This window comes from Diachasma alloeum, unplaced genomic scaffold (assembly GCF_001412515.2).
Source record: "Diachasma alloeum isolate Michigan unplaced genomic scaffold, Dall2.0 Dall_scaffold_00269, whole genome shotgun sequence".
Classification (NCBI taxonomy): domain Eukaryota; kingdom Metazoa; phylum Arthropoda; class Insecta; order Hymenoptera; family Braconidae; genus Diachasma; species Diachasma alloeum.
In genome coordinates, this window is record NW_021680408.1 from 384,595 (window position 1) to 399,980 (window position 15,386).

Sequence of the window (15,386 nt, forward strand, 5' to 3'; positions counted from 1 at the left end):
GAATTTTTGTAATTTTCAAATAAATCAAAATAACGATTATTGCTATCGCCTTCATCTTCGGACTCGCTCTAAACAACATGCAAACAATTTTTTTAAGCCATCATTCAGTCAATTCAGAACATTTTTTTTAGTTATAAAAAAAACAATTTTTGAAAAATTTAAAAAATTGAAAAAAAAAATAAATGAATTAAATTTTAATTATCGGAGATTGATAGGGTTCAACAATACCGACATTTGAGGGAAAAAAACGATTCAATTCCATCGATTCATTAGCGAACAATGGAAGAAAAAATTATTTACATAGGGGAAGGTGAGGCAAAATAGACCGGTTTGTGATCTCCAAATTCCAATATTTTCATTTATAAACAAAAATATCGGTAATTAGAGATCACAAAACATTCCATTTTGCCCCACCCTCCCCAACTAAAAATTGCATTTTCGGACTTTTGAATCCTAATGGATCGACATAACACGAAAAACCCAAAACTTAAATTTGAACGATTACAATGCTTCCATTCGGAAGCAAAAATTAATCCATATTCAAAAAACTGCTGAGACGATGTTGTTCAGAATCTAATCAGAACTAAATTCCACGAAAACACATCGATTGTGTGAAAAAAAAATTGAATCGCATCGTTTGTTCGAAAGAAATCATGAAATTTCCACAATCGATTTTCGGGGTCATTATAAAAACTTCCTTCGTATCAGGAAGTTAATAAACACGAGCTTTTGATACGTTCAATAATTTATTCATTTCTTATACAGGAGGAAAAACGACAAACGTAATTCATTATTTATATTTGTATTAGTTTTCATAAGGTCTAAAACAGTGAAAATAGCACGAAACTTATTATTTAACAATTCTAAAATGTCTGGTCTGGTTTTTCACTAATGAAAACAATTTTTTTGAAAATCATCCAATAGGCATTTGTCTTATTCTCGTGTCTAGAAAACGAAAAATGTTTCGTTAATAAATATTCTATGTAGAAACTGTTGATTGAGCGTTTTTTTCCTCTTCATTGTCAACTTCGGTAAATTAATATTTTTCGTAGCTCCTCACTGCTTCACCTCATAAGCCTAATAATAGTTTTGTTTTTCGTCTAGTATCGTGATAAAATGGGGAGAAATTTGTAAAATGCCCCATCGCAATTTTCTCGCTAGTTCTCCATTGTTTCTTCATACTCAAATCACTTACGAGAAACGCAAAGAAAAAATGTAAAAAATAATTAAATACAAATATTGCGCATCCATTGAATTTTTCCCCATCTACTCTTCCTCGAAATATTTACACAGAATACAGTGTGGCAGGTTTGCCGGATAGTCCACGTTGTTGATTCACCATGGATCATTCAGGTGATTCTTCCACGGTTTTGATGGAGTTGCATCGCTGCGTTGATCTATTAAAAAGTGTCCTCCCGTTGCGATCAACTCCACAAAGTTTTTCTGAAATCAATTAAAAAAGGCAAATTGATTATTTTCAATTCAATTCTCCACGCTGGAGATGCGTGCAATTAAAAAAAAAAATATGCTGGAAAATGGACGAATGGAGTACTTACGTTGGTCGTAAATTTTTCGCCATCGAATTCCCCAAGGGATTCACGTTTGTACCTTTCCTCTTATTACTCCGACATTTCCTCACGTATGCCTCAACCAACTGTGCGATTTTCTTTGGATTTATCTCGCCAGTTTTGTTATGACATATCTGCAATCACAAAAGAAAGATCCATTGAATATAAAAACTCAAAGGAATATAAAGAATTCTGCAGGCGAGTGTTAAACTTCAAAAATTCTATCCAAATGATTCCGCAGGGTCGAATGGGGCTCAAATGAAAGCTCTGATGTCCGATTACGAAAGTAGAAAATGAAAATATTCTTAAATTCATTGAAATGCACTAATTTTTATTGCAACTTGACAATAATTTTAATTCTCAATTATTATTCAATAATTATATCTAAATCTCTGAATGTGACTTTTCAACTGATCAAATAATCGTCAATCTATCCAAGTCAATTACTAACTCATAAAATACGTGAAAATTAGAAAAATCTGATTGACGAAATTTAATAAAAATTCAAAAATTGAACAATACACTTCACTGATTTCGCCTGCAATGAAATAATTTCAAGTCTACATTATGATCTTGTCTATCTCTGTTTTTCAGAAGCTGAGCCTCGACCGCTTCACGAAATGCACTGATTTTATTTAAAAAATAAATGAGTAGCGAAGTGATAAAACACTTCAAGTTTTGAGGAATATTTACGAATCTAAGGCAGATAGCGAAATTTCCGTGATTACATTTATTGTAGCCCCCAATCGGCTCTACAAAAAAGGTAATACCAAACATGTTGCTATCTCCCTTAGATTCCGAGATATTAATTGAAAACTGGTCAATAGTCCAACTTGACTTACCGTTTTACCACTTCGCTACTGAAATAAATAACCAACTAAACAAATAAACAACCAGAACTCACCTTGGGCACCGCTTTCCTCATAATATCCTTGTACTCCTCCTTGGTGACATGTTTCTTGGTGTAATGCGGCTTCAACACAAGCTTAACTTCCTCCACAACCCTCTCCTGCCTATTCAGCTTCTTCAGGAACTTGTCCTTTACCTGCATCTCCACAGCCGAGCTGGGCAGATCATCAAGAATCTGCAGTTCGTTCTCATCCATCCTCACCCCGATTTTGGAGTTCGTAGTCCGTTTCCTCTTGTCCATGGTCTTCTTCCCCCGCCCCTTGCCACTCTTAATGAGCGGTGAAGCCCCGAACAGCGCATCGAACGCATCTTTCTTGCTGTCAGTCTTCCCCCCAGTCTTTCCCTTCCCCTTACCAATCCCCAAATTGCCAGGGGGGCTGGACACATGTCCATACTGATGAGGTGGTGGATCGAAGAAGCCATCACTCAGGCTCGATCCAGGTGAATACGGCGAGGACGTGTCTATCGTCGGTCCTGCGGCGACTGCATCAGCCCCCTCAGTCCCCTCATTACCATTCTGCTTACTAGACCCAGTATTGACCTTGGACCCCCTCAAAGTCATTCCCTTAACCGAATTCATAAAAAGATTGGACACCTGATTGGTGGCACCACTGGTTCGTTGTTTGATCTGGGCATTGGAGAGATTCCTCTGGATGCCAATCCTCTGAACAGCAGCAGCCACTGTTGCCAAAACCGGATTAATAGTGGTGAAAGGATTTCCAATGCTCGTGGAGATGCCACTATTAGCCTTGGCCTTTCCATCCTCCGATTTCTCAAGATTAATGATATTTCCAGCTGCTGATGGTGACGACGCCCTCTTAATCGTCACCATGGATATGATCTTCGGCTTGTCTGCAGTCTCTCGTTTCTCGCTTGAGAAGTTCTCCTTCCCCTGGGACACCGACAGCTTCATGGAATCATTGGACGTTAACGCCGAGTCAATTCCTATCGAGGTCTCCTGCGAGGCTGTAGGCGTCGGAGAACGTGATTTTGTCGGGTCAAACGGATCGTAAGCGTCCGGCGACGTTGGGGGCGACGTGGGGGGCTCTGGTGGTGTGTTCGGGCCAATCTTCAGTCTCATGTCAAGCTCGTCCTGGTTCCTCCTCTCCTCGGAGCGATCGTGCTTCATACTGTCCATTTCTCCCTGATTGCCATTGTCAGTCTGCTGGGACAAGCCATGAGTCCTCTCGTTCATTTCAAGTATCTCTAAGGCTTCCAGATCATCCAATTCCTCTTCATTACTGTCAGCAACGATGATTATATCACCATCGCTGGCCCCCGTGTGCTCATTCTCACGTGATGGGTCATTCGAGTTCAGTAATTCTGCTGCCAGATCATTTATCAATTTGGCGTCATTCTTCCCTGATTTGTTGGCATTATTCCTGTCCTTATCATCGCTGATCTTTTGATGTTGGACGTTTGTGTTGTCATCGTCATCGTCACCGTCGTCATCAGCGTCCTCATTGTCGCCGTCTTCATCGTCCTCCTCTTCGTCCAACAGGGGATTCATCATGCTGGGTCTCATGTTATTAGACTGTTTATTTATAGAGAATTTGACCTGCGGTTCTGGTGGCGTTTTAGGGCCAACAAATTCGTCCCTCTGCGACGCCAGATTATCGTTCTGAATCTCCTGCTGCTGTGTTTGCTCGTCGTGTCGACTGTCCGATGATTTCTGCTGTTGTTGATGCAAAATCGCTGGAGATATCGCATTCTGCAGCTGCTGCAGCTGCTGCTGAAGCTGCTGAGTCGAGTCGTTGTCGTCGTCGTCGTCATCGCTGAGGACAATAATATCCTTCGGCGAGGGGGTTTGCTCCCTGAAGGGGGACTGGTCCAGATCGATGACAGCAACAGGCTTTTTGCTCGCAGCAATCTCCGCAGCCTTCGACTTCTTCTTCTTTTCCCTCCGACGTTTGGGCTCCGGTGATTTTCCCCGCTTGTCTTTGGACTTGTCCTTCTTTGGTTTCTTCGACAGTGGCTCTTTCGACAATACCCCCATAGGTGCCATTCCCACCTCTCGGTAATTCCTGCGTTTACGTTTTTTACTGGTGAGCGAGGCTATTGTATCAGCGAGCTGACTGCTGATGCTGTCACCATTGGGCACGGACATCGGGGCTTTGTCGTTGTTATCGCTCATATTGTCGTTGTTGAAGCAAACGCTCACCAAAATATTATCACCACTGGCGAATACTTCCTTGGAGGGGGGTGGAGTGCGATTGCGTTTGTCTCTCTTCTTGACCCTGTCAGGATCGTCCCTGCGTTTTCTCCCCTCCTTCAGTCGTCTCTCTCGTCTCTTCTTCTTGATAGCCTCCTTGTTCGTCAGTATGACAGTGAGATTTTTGGGGGGGACTGGCTCCAGCCCTGGCCCATTGGACCTCGATCTCGATCGCGACCTCGATTTCGTCTTCGATCGCGACCACGAGGGAGTCCACTGGGCTCCACTCCACGTCGACTGATTTTGCCCTGTCGTGTGGTTCATCTGATCCGTCTCAAGCATTCCCCCTGACAGTAACGTCAACGGGCCTGTGATTGCTGAACTCCTCATTGGATACCCGCGATCGAGGGATCGCGGCATATTCATACTCTCCCAATTTCTCGATAAAGATCTCTCACGCGATCGCGATTTTCCAACCATAATTTTTCTCTTCAATCTCTTCTTCCCCTTCTCCCTACGAACCACCGGCTGCGGGCTCTTGCTCCACGTGCGCTTGCGTCGCCTCGATCGACTCCTCGACTTGTACTTCTTAACTTTCTCCTTCTTCCTCGATCGCGATCGCGACTTGCGCTTCCTAGTGGGCACTCGCTTCGAGTGATTCTTCCTCGCGCGTTGATTGGACAGCGATCGCCTGCCGCGACGAGGGGAAGCCGATCGCGATCGTTTACGCGAGAGCGATCGCCGCCTGGCAACCGGTGACTTTCGTCGCGATCGCGAGCGCGTGTGTGATCGCGATCGCGAGCGAGAGTGAGAGCGCGATCGCGAGCGTCGAGCCGAGCGAGATCGCGATCGAGACCTAGAATACCGCGAGGACGCCCTCGAGGCCCTCGAGAGTGATCTCCTCCTGTGGTTGGACCACGAGCGAGACAATCGTCTGGGCCACGATCTCCTCGCTGGTGAGTACGAGTGGCTCTTCCCCCGCGCCAAACTCCGCCCCCTGGACCTGCTGCGAGAGGACGCAGTCCTCACGTCCCTCCCGTACTCGTCCTTCTTGGGTCGTGCCGGTTTCTCAGCCACGATCTTCCGGACGTCGTACCTTGGCAGCTCCTTCCGCTTCTCCTTCTTCCTCGCCAGGTTTTTGGCACTGAGAGCCGCTGCCCGATCCCTGGATTTTCTCTTCTTCCCGGGTTTGTCCTTTTCCTTCTCGTAGTCGCGATCCCGCTCGCGATCGCGATCTCTGTTGCGATTGCGCTCCCGGTGACGCTCCTTCGAGGCAGAATGACGCTTGAGCTTCTCCCGGTACTGGCGCTCCTTCGTGCTCTTCGAGAGCTTCTTCCAGGAGACCTGATTGTTGTCGGAGGTGTTCTCCTTGTTCTTGTCGGCGTCTTTGTTACTGCCGGACTTGTCCCGCCGATCCTTTCGCTTTTTCCCCTCGCGTTCGCCTTCTTTATCCGAGTCGAAGGCCATTCTCTTCTTCTTGGGGGGTCGCCCCTCGTCCATCGTGATCTCGCCGTCCTCCAGCTCCTTGTCCTTGCGCATCGAGGGGGACAACGCTGCTGACCGGTCGTCCTCGAAGCTGATCGGCTCGTCGTTCTCCGAAATGGCCTCCGTCCCCAGTCCTGCGTAGCCTATTGGCGTCCTGCAACGATCCAGATCGTCGCTGTTGCGGTCCTTAGGCGGCGGAGTTATCGGCTCCAATCCACTCTCCAATTGGGACTTGGTCGGGCCCTTCTCTGCCACTGGATTCTCGTCCTTGCATGGGGTGTAAGCACCGTCCGAGTACCAGCCCTCCATGTTGTCGTCCACCGAGGACTTCACTTCGTTCGATAAATTTTTGTCCTCCTCGCTCTTTTCAATTTCACTCTCTTTGCTCGGATTCTCGTCCTTCTCGAGCTGGAAGTCCTGGCTCAGGATGCTCTCGTCCTCGTTAATCACGTCACTGCTCTCACTCACCCTGCAGTTATCGGAATTGCTTTTGGCTTCGTTGACGAGTGGGGGAGTCCCACCTCTGTCGCTGCCCTCGGTTGACATCGAGTCATTCAGCTTCTCGGGGTCTTCGTCTTTGTCAACTGGCTGACTCGTCTCCAGGTCTTCGTCGTCAGATTTATCACTGATTTTCTTGTCAACCTCCCCCTCCACTTCCTCCTCGTCGCCCTCATCGGGGGCTTTCTCCTCAGGCTTGTCTGGCTGGGGCTCGGGGGAAGGAAGTTGTTCTTCAGGCTCTTTTTCAACTGGTTCATCCAATTTTTTAGGAGCAGAGGAAATGTCTTCGCTGGGTGGATCTTCACTCACAGAACTCTGAGGCTCAACAACTGAGGCCTCCAGCTCCCTCTCCTGCTCGATCATAGTCTCAATGTTATCATCTATTTCGTCGTACAGAGAGCTCAGTTTATTCATGACTTTGCTCTTGTTTCCAATTTTGAAGGTGATTTTTCCCCTGCAATCGGTGGATATTTTTTTAGACGGAATTTTGCTGAGTTGTTGTCGCTCTTTTCTGAGAGATTCGACGTATGGATCGAAGGTTGGTGGGGGCTCGGGGATGTCTGGTGTGTCCACTCTCTCAACAGGTGCCTCCTCACGTGGTGCCTCCTCACGTGGAGCCTCACGCGGCTCTTCGGGGTCGTCGTGCACCTGAAAAGGACTCAAGTCCTCTTGGTCATCGTCAGGGATGTCTGGTGGCAGTGGTGGGGGCTCGAGTGGGCCAATGTCAATCTCCTGCGATAACTGCTCCTCAGCACGTCTGGCAACGTCCATCGTTTCAGACGAGTAAATTGAGAAGTTTGGACAATCAGCCTGTGACTCTTCGTCTGAGTCAGCCTCTTGGAAGGGATCGTATTTGTCGTAGTATTTGGGCGCACTCGTCTCGGTTTTCTCGTCCTTCTCGATCTCCTTGACTTCTCGTTCAGGCTCTTTGTGGCTGTCGTCGATCACCAGGTCCTCGTTGTCTGATCCTCTGCTGTTTGTCTCGTAACTGTCGTTCTTCAGGTTCTCCTCGAGGTCCAGCAGCAGCTCGGAGGGCGGCTCGGGGGGTGGCAGGAGAATTGAGGACGTACAATCACCAGAATTCGTCCCCTCCTCATTGCCCTCTCTGTTCTCACACTCAGAGGACTCGTTATTCCTAAGATTTTTTCGATTGTCGTCTCTCGACTCGATATCCGCGTAGATATCGCAGTCCTCCTCGTTCCCCTGTGCCTCAGCTCCACCCTCGATAACTGAGGATCCCACAGCATCAACCCCAGCTGCATCATCAATTTTATCGATTTTATTTGCAGAAAGTGATGGCGAAGGTAATGCTGAGGACGAGGACTCGACAGGAACGTCTGATTTCTCCTGCTCCATATCCCCTGAGTAATCCTTGTGAGGTGCATTGGGAACAGGACACTCGGCAGGGGGTGGCGGTGGTGGCTGTGATAGCAGTGGTGGTGGATAAATCGACTGTGTTATTGGAAAAATTGGATTCATATTGTCACTCGGTCCTCTGAACATGTGATTTGGTGGTCTCGGCATATTTGGCATCATAGGCATACGTGGTCTGTTATCATTTCGAAAATTCGGTGAATTACGAAAGCGAAAGGACGAGTTGAAGTTGTGATTCATGCGATTATCAAAGTTCGGGGGGAAGTCAGTCATTCCGGGTGATTGTCCACGTTCACGATGGCCAAAGCCACCACGTGGGGACATTCCAGTGCCTCTGGCATTGTAATTTTGCCTGCCACCTGAATAGTTGGAGTAGGAGTCCCTTCCTCCGTGGTAATTGTGGCCTCTGCCACCTCCACCGCCTCCACCTCCCCGTGGACCCCCACCCCCTCGGGAGCCATTGTACATCGGGGCCTGGGTGATGTCCTCTGAGCTTATGCTGGAGAGGTCCAGGGGCTGGCCAATTTTCTTGTCTATTATCGTGTCGGAATTATCGACGAGGCGTTTTGTGAGGTCTTTGTTGGAACTGTTGTTGTCATTTTCGTCTTTGTCGGATTTTTTGTCGAGGTCGGATGGCAGGAGGAGGGTACCATTAGCTTTAAGGGTGATCTTGTTGGACTTGGAGTGCCACAACTTTTGGCTACCCATTATGCTGTCCAGGAGATCCATGGGAGACTGCAGCTGTTGGTCTGTTGGGGGTGATGATCTAGGCTCTAGGAGCATTCCCTTGAGGGCTAGTCGTCTTCTCGTCGACGAGATTGATACATTTCGACGTTGAATTCCTACTATTGAGCCGAGGGTCAAGCCGGGAGAGTCGAGCATCGTCTCGTCATCGGACCTGTTCACAATTATCTTTTCTTAATGATTTTGATTTTTTGGGAATTCCAGTGGGAGATTTTCTCAGGCTTGATGGGCACGACGTTATTGAATTACAATAATTGTGGAATTATCTCAGTACTGAGTCAGTTTAGGGGGAATTATCAGCGATAAATTCCGGCTAGAGCAACTCGTTCTCGAGATAATGCTAATATTTTTTTTCCTTTTAATTTAAGAAATTAATTCTTACCCAGGTGGACTGTAATCAAGCCCCAAATTATTTCCAAACAAGCTAACTTGTGATATTCCAGCTCGAAATCTTGAATTAGTTAGCTCAACAACTCCACTCCTCACTGTTCCCTGATTATTAACGACTGGTTCAGCGACACTCGGTACTTTGGCCCTTCCCTTAACCATTCCCAATGTTATAGCAAGTCTTTTTTTAACACCCTTACCATATAGGGAGGATAATGCATGTCGTTTTGTTGTTTTACGTTTTAACTTCTAGAATGAAAAAGACAAATTTTATTTTTTGGTTTTCTAATATTTTCGTTTTATTTTGAAATAATTTCAATTAGAGAACAGTTAAAAATGCAAATTCCAATGCCAAATTCATTGTATCTTGTTTCTCTGCTTTTCATTTGACATCTTGAGACAGAATAGTCACTATGAATTTGCTTGTCATTGCTTTATCATTACACCCAAGTTATTACAATAGTTGGTACTAAAAAGATGTGAACATAAATTGAGAGAAAAATGGTTTTAATAAGTGAGATAAGAAAGAAAAAAAAACAAAAAGTGATTTATATTAATATGTGGATGAATTAATGAAATTGTGCTCCCGCATTGATTATGCACTATGCATTATAGGTGGAGTTAAATTTTAATGTAATTACGATGAAATCAGTACCTTGCGCGTTCTTTTAGTACGCTTGGTCTTCCTCTTGGTTGAGGATGTCTTCACTTTGACATAAGTCACAATTTCCTTCTCCTCACCATCCTCATTAATCTCACGAATACGAACTTCACGAACTTCGGAATTTCCAGTGCTTCTTGACGAAGTCTTTCTGGCTGTTTTCCTTCTTCGAGGTTTCTTGGCTGATTTACTCTTGACTCTGCCCCTGGCATTCCTCGACATTGCAGCGCTCACACGCTGAATGACAGATGCAATGAGATCATTGCGACTGTTGCTGTCGTAGACGGATTCAATTCCAGATGATGTTGAGGGCTGATCAGGATCGAAATGACGAGTGTTTTCTTGTCTGCGGCGATCAGCACGAATGTTAGCTCTCACTCGTTCTGTCTGACGTGTTCGTGGAATTATGCGTCTGTGGGATGGGCCTGGGGTGTGCATTGGGGGGTGGGGAAAGTCCTGGGGGGCGCCTGAACGAGTGCGACCGTAGGTGGTGCCCAGGCATCGAGCCTCAGCCATCAGATCTGGCAGTTCGTCCAGGTCCATTTCTATGGATTCAGCCAGGCTTGGATTGATCTCGGTGCAAGTGGGACAGTACCACTCCTCCATTGGCACTCGGTCCATTGGGGGATTCAAACACTCGAGGTGGAAGCCAAGGTCACAACCGTCACAGAGGAGCATGCGATCTTCGCGATCACACTCTTGACAAACTTCGCAGAATGTTGGGTCTTCCTGAATGTGCTCCTCTGTCGAGTTTTTAGACTCTACTGGGATTTTCTGGACGATCTGGAAGGACATGAGAAAAATTTATAATTTTCGTCGATATTACTTTGAAGACATTTTAAATATTTTTATCCATTATGTAATTTTTTAGACTATTTGGAAAAGATGAGAAACTGACTTTCCTAACAGTTGATCAAAATTAGGGCAAACATTCTTTGTTATACTTGAGATCTTACGGGACTTATTTTCAAGACATTTTAAAATTTTTTTCCATTATGTAATTTTTTAGACTAATTGAGAAACATGAGAAAACGCCTTTCCTAACAGTTGATAAAAATTAGGGCAAACATTTTTTTTATACTTGGGATTTTATGGGACTTATTTTCAAATTAACCCTCAAGTGGTCGCATGAGGAAATCCCTGTTGTTTTTTTATTTTTTATTTTTACGAAACAACTTGGTGAATGAAAAATCCATCAAAATTTTTTTCCTACTTTCAAAGGTATGGAGCACATTAGCATCTTTTTTTCCAGACTTACAACAATGGATTATCCCCATGTTTAACCTCGAAAGTTCGCACTTTTTCGAATTAAGTTTTTGGACTATCTGACAACTATTTCGCTTCCATACCCCATTTTCTCTTCACTGAAAGTTCAAAATTACCTGTGAACGTGGAATAAGTTTGTTTTTGTTCAACTTTGTTTTTTCTCGCAATCGTAAAATACACGACTACGAAGGGTTAATGGGTTAATAATTCACCTATTGGAAGACTCCAAGAATGAGAAAGAAAATACAGGGCGTCAAGGAAAAATCTGGGGTACCCAGGCAAATAATGCAGATATTTAAAACTTTAAAGTCCATAACATCATGTTCCATTTATGAATAATTAACTCGAATTAGTTGCTTAAATTTTTATCAAATAAGTTTTCGTAAGCGTCGTCATGGGCGAGATATTTGCAAATAATTCTGCAGGAGAATTTTCAGGTTCTTCCATATTGTCATTTTGTAATAAAAATAAAGAATTAATGACGTACTTTGCCATTAAGGTGGAATCTGACATTGATGGAAGTGAATGGCTGACGATCAACAGGACAGGTATTGACATTTTTACTCCATTCAGTCAGGCACAATAAACAGAAACAATGATCACACGTGGCTGGCGTTGCCACTTGTTGTTTCTTGAATGGTAGGAGACATATTGGACACTTCTCCGTTTGCCCGTCACTCTGTTCAGAGTCTGAGCCACTCTGCTTGGGTGGTAAGGATGAGGGCGATGGATCGAGTGTCTTGGGTTTGACCCTGGATTTCTTGGGGAGAACTTCATCCACGTCTGACGAATCTGTGCTCAGCCAGTCCGATTCCCAGGCCTCGTCACTCTCTGGAGAAAAACATGAAACAATGGCATAAAGATGATGATCATTTTATTTTCTCAAACGTAATAGATTTGAAGTGACATTTTAGGTGTTTGTGGATGTCTTCGAATGGAGGAGTTTTAGGGAAATTTATTGTGTAACCTTTATTACTTTTATTTATTAGATGCATTTTTATTTACTAGATTAGGACAATTTTTTTGCGTATTCGACATTTTTCCACAAATATTTCTCTAATAGTGGAAAAATGAAGAAATCTTTTCACTATTTTCTCTCCACTTTTCTGATATTCGGTCGTACTTTTAAAGAATTAAACATTATTCTAGAGAAATTTCTATTAGATAAAAATTTGCGGAAAAAATGTCTTCAAAAGTTGGGTTAAAATAATTCTAGAGAGCCCAAATCGTTCAGATTTCATGTTCCCTAGATTAGGTTTACCTTTTTCCATTTAGCACACGATATTAAAAAGGTAGTTGATAATTGTCTCTGTGCAATTTTAGAACAATTTTGTTTTCATAAAAAAACTTTTTGCAGATAATTTTTTGTTTATCATCAGAACAAAGACTTTTAGAATAATGAACGAACTACAAAAAGGTCAATTGGGACATTCCTGTAGTCAGTAGTAGGAAAGATATTCCAAGATAGTCTGCATGAAATTTCCGGTAAAACATCCCCAGATAATTTTGAAAATATCTCTTCAACGAAAGTGTTTAGATAAAATATCAAGTGAGCCATTTTCTTCATTAAACCTGAGGGTGCGAATTAATTCCCAAAAGAATGGCTGATTCCCCTAAATATCTCGACTTCAAGCAAAATTTACCCAATTGCAATGATCCAGCATCATCACTCTCGCTGCTGGACTCGTCCTCGCTGACGATGATCTTGGTCGTAGCATTTTTCCTCCTTACTGGCCTGGGCACATCACTGTCATCATCACTACTGTCAACATCACTAACAACTTTAAAAACTCTACGTTTTCGGTTGCTTTTAGTCACAACCGAGTCATCGCTGCTCTCGCTATCGTCGATGATATATCGACGTTTCTTCGATGGCCTTGACAGATCCTCACTGTCACTCGACATTTTATCCCGCTCTTTCCTGCTTCAAAATTTCACTCAATTTTCATCAAAAGACTCATCCAATGCTCGCACTGTAGAGGGGAATCTGCAAGATCATTTTTTAAATATTAATCAGTAATCAATTTCAAAAAACTCCCACTTCCTCAGCCATTAACGGTGATAAGAGCAACTTTAATTAGAATTAAAAAAGGAAAGAATCGCAAGAGAAAAAACAATTCTTTCACCATTTGCCGACGTTTCGAGCACACAAAGTGTTCATCAGGGCATTCATTTATTCTTATCACCCCATTAGTTCTTCAATGTCAATATTTCCTAGCATTTTCTCTCTTGAAAAAATTAGCCCCCATTATTATCCCAACAATGAGACATTCTGCGGAGCATTTGGCCCATCGCTTGCCCTAACCAATTCATTATCGAAAAATTGAACAATAGAATCACCCAAGAACGTGAACGAAAACTTAATGCAATTAAAATCTAAAAAAACCTATGCCTTCTTTACTTTTTTCTCAACTAATGTATTTCTCATTGAAATTTCTAAGCATTCCAAACTGATACTGTTCCCCAGCCATGGAAGCCCCCACGGAGGCCCATCGTAACCGGTCCAGTCTCGAACTGCATCTCATGCCTGACTTTCTAAAAATCCTCAGCCCTCATCCCACCCTCGGCCCCTAATTTCCCGAAACTCACTCTTGATCAACAAAATAACGCTGTGCCCCGCAAAAACCTCAAAACCAATCGATCCCCCAGTGGACCCCCGCAGAATCTCTCCCCCCAACAACACAATCGCCCGAATGACACGGAATGATGCATCCACGGGGTGCCCATACGCCGCAAAAGCCCTGAGCCCAAACTACAAATATCTAAATCGAATATATCGAAGTGAATTTCCATCAACCTTACTCAATATCCGGACATCTTGACTCACGACGCCAACTTGCGATACGACGTTACGAGGCTATGTCGATTGTCCATACACGCACACACATAATTGTCAAAAGAGTGTTGGCCCCTTGCCTCCGAAGATGCCTTTTTTTTCAGGCCTCAAATGGGGCACGAATTAAAATGGCGTCAACCGTAGTACTCGAGGTGTATCACAACTAATCATAATAATGCCCATCCGCGCCGATATTGCCCCGTCCCAACAATCAGACTGAATAAATGAATGACGATTTTACTCGCTAAGTCCATTATCCCTCTTTTAACATTTTTATACCAGTCATTTATGTTTTTATCTTCGACTTACGCATCACTTCAAGAACACTGTCCAACGTGTTTCTCTAAAATCTCGGTATCTATTGTTCTCAATAGTCGGCGGTGAACTGTAGAATTTTATTTATTTATTACAACATTTATTCGTCGGAATTGAGTTGTGGGGAAAGTATTAAGAGTTGTGGGTTTCCAGATTGACTAACGCAGTCGGTGATTAGGGGGTGAAACGCCGAGTGGATTTTTATATGGGCGAGGGGAGGGGGACCGGAGTGAATGCGTTTTGTTGAGGGGTTCTGAGGGGAACGAGAGATGGCGACAGTGGCTTGGGCCAACATGCGGCGTAGTGAGGTCGTCATGGGGCATTTATAGCCAATTGAGCTATTTGGGATGCGTTTTGGCGGGCAGATTTTTGCTCCGAGCTATAACCCGCTAAGTGGGCTATATGCTTACCACACGATTTTTTTTATTAATAATATACTCTAGCTCTGACAGATTAAACCCAGAGTTAACCCTGGGTCAATCCTGGGTTTATGGAAAAAACCCAGCGAAGAAAGAGAGAAACTCTGGGAAATTTTCATGAACCCAGAGTTGACTCACTTCAGCTTGTAGGATAATTGACGTTCGTGGAATTGAGCCCCTTGATACGCGTGACCCTCGCGTAGTTGAACCCTTTAGACGCTTGATCCTCGCGAAATTGAACCCTTGTGACCGTTCAGAAATTGAACCCTTTAGACGCTAGACCCTCGTTAAATTGAACCCTCGTGGCTCTTGTAACATTGAACGGATTACAAGGCCCTTGTGACGTTGAACCCTTCAGGTCCTTGACCCTTGTGACCCTTGTTAAATTGGACTCTTTAGACGCTTGACCCTCGTTAAATTGAACCCTCGTGACCCTTGTGACATTGAATGTCACAGGGTCGCGAGGGACACAAGGCCCTTGTGATATTGAATGTCACAGGGTCACGAGGCCCTTGCGACATTGAATGTCACAGGGTCACGAGGCCCTTGCGACATTGAATGTCACAGGGTCATGAGAGTCACAAGACCCGTGTGACATTGAACCCTTCAGATGCTTGACCCTCGTGACCCTTGTTAAATTGGACTCTTTAGACGCTTGACTCTTGTTAAATTGAACCCTGATAGATATTCCTAGCAATGTTAACATAATTTGCATAAAACACTAAAGAATAACGAGTTTAATATGCTATAATAATTTTTTTGTTTTCACTAT

General features: G+C 44.0%; 1 protein-coding gene across 3 annotated transcripts; it reads right to left on the minus strand.

The window, feature by feature from the left end:
* Window positions 1-733: 733 nt before the first annotated feature.
* LOC107037735 lies at window positions 734-14,362 on the minus strand. 3 transcript variants are annotated; one of them, XM_015256444.1, is made up of 8 exons: window positions 14,190-14,362; window positions 12,688-13,031; window positions 11,532-11,875; window positions 9,773-10,561; window positions 9,113-9,366; window positions 2,473-8,884; window positions 1,557-1,702; window positions 734-1,443 (listed from the first exon to the last, which is right to left on the minus strand). In XM_015256444.1, exons 2-8 carry the CDS (start codon window positions 12,947-12,949, stop codon window positions 1,425-1,427), a joined length of 8,226 nt encoding a protein of 2,741 aa, XP_015111930.1. In that variant the 5' UTR covers window positions 12,950-13,031; window positions 14,190-14,362; the 3' UTR covers window positions 734-1,424. The 3 variants fall into 3 exon arrangements, with proteins under 3 accessions (XP_015111930.1, XP_015111932.1, XP_015111931.1); XM_015256446.1 differs by lacking the exon at window positions 14,190-14,362 and adding an exon at window positions 13,847-14,136; XM_015256445.1 differs by lacking the exon at window positions 14,190-14,362 and adding an exon at window positions 13,842-14,136.
* Window positions 14,363-15,386: the final 1,024 nt, after the last annotated feature.

Excerpts from the sequence above, each read along its gene's own strand:
- LOC107037735 (XM_015256444.1), bottom strand. The coding sequence starts at position 12,949 with ATGTCGAGTGACAGTGAGGATCTGTCAAGGCCATCGAAGAAACGTCGA. Across the intron at positions 10,562-11,531 it reads GATTCCACCTTAATGGCAAA|ATCGTCCAGAAAATCCCAGT; the intron begins GTACGTCATTAA and ends ATGTCCTTCCAG. Across the intron at positions 8,885-9,112 it reads CTTGATTACAGTCCACCTGG|GTCCGATGACGAGACGATGC; the intron begins GTAAGAATTAAT and ends AATTGTGAACAG.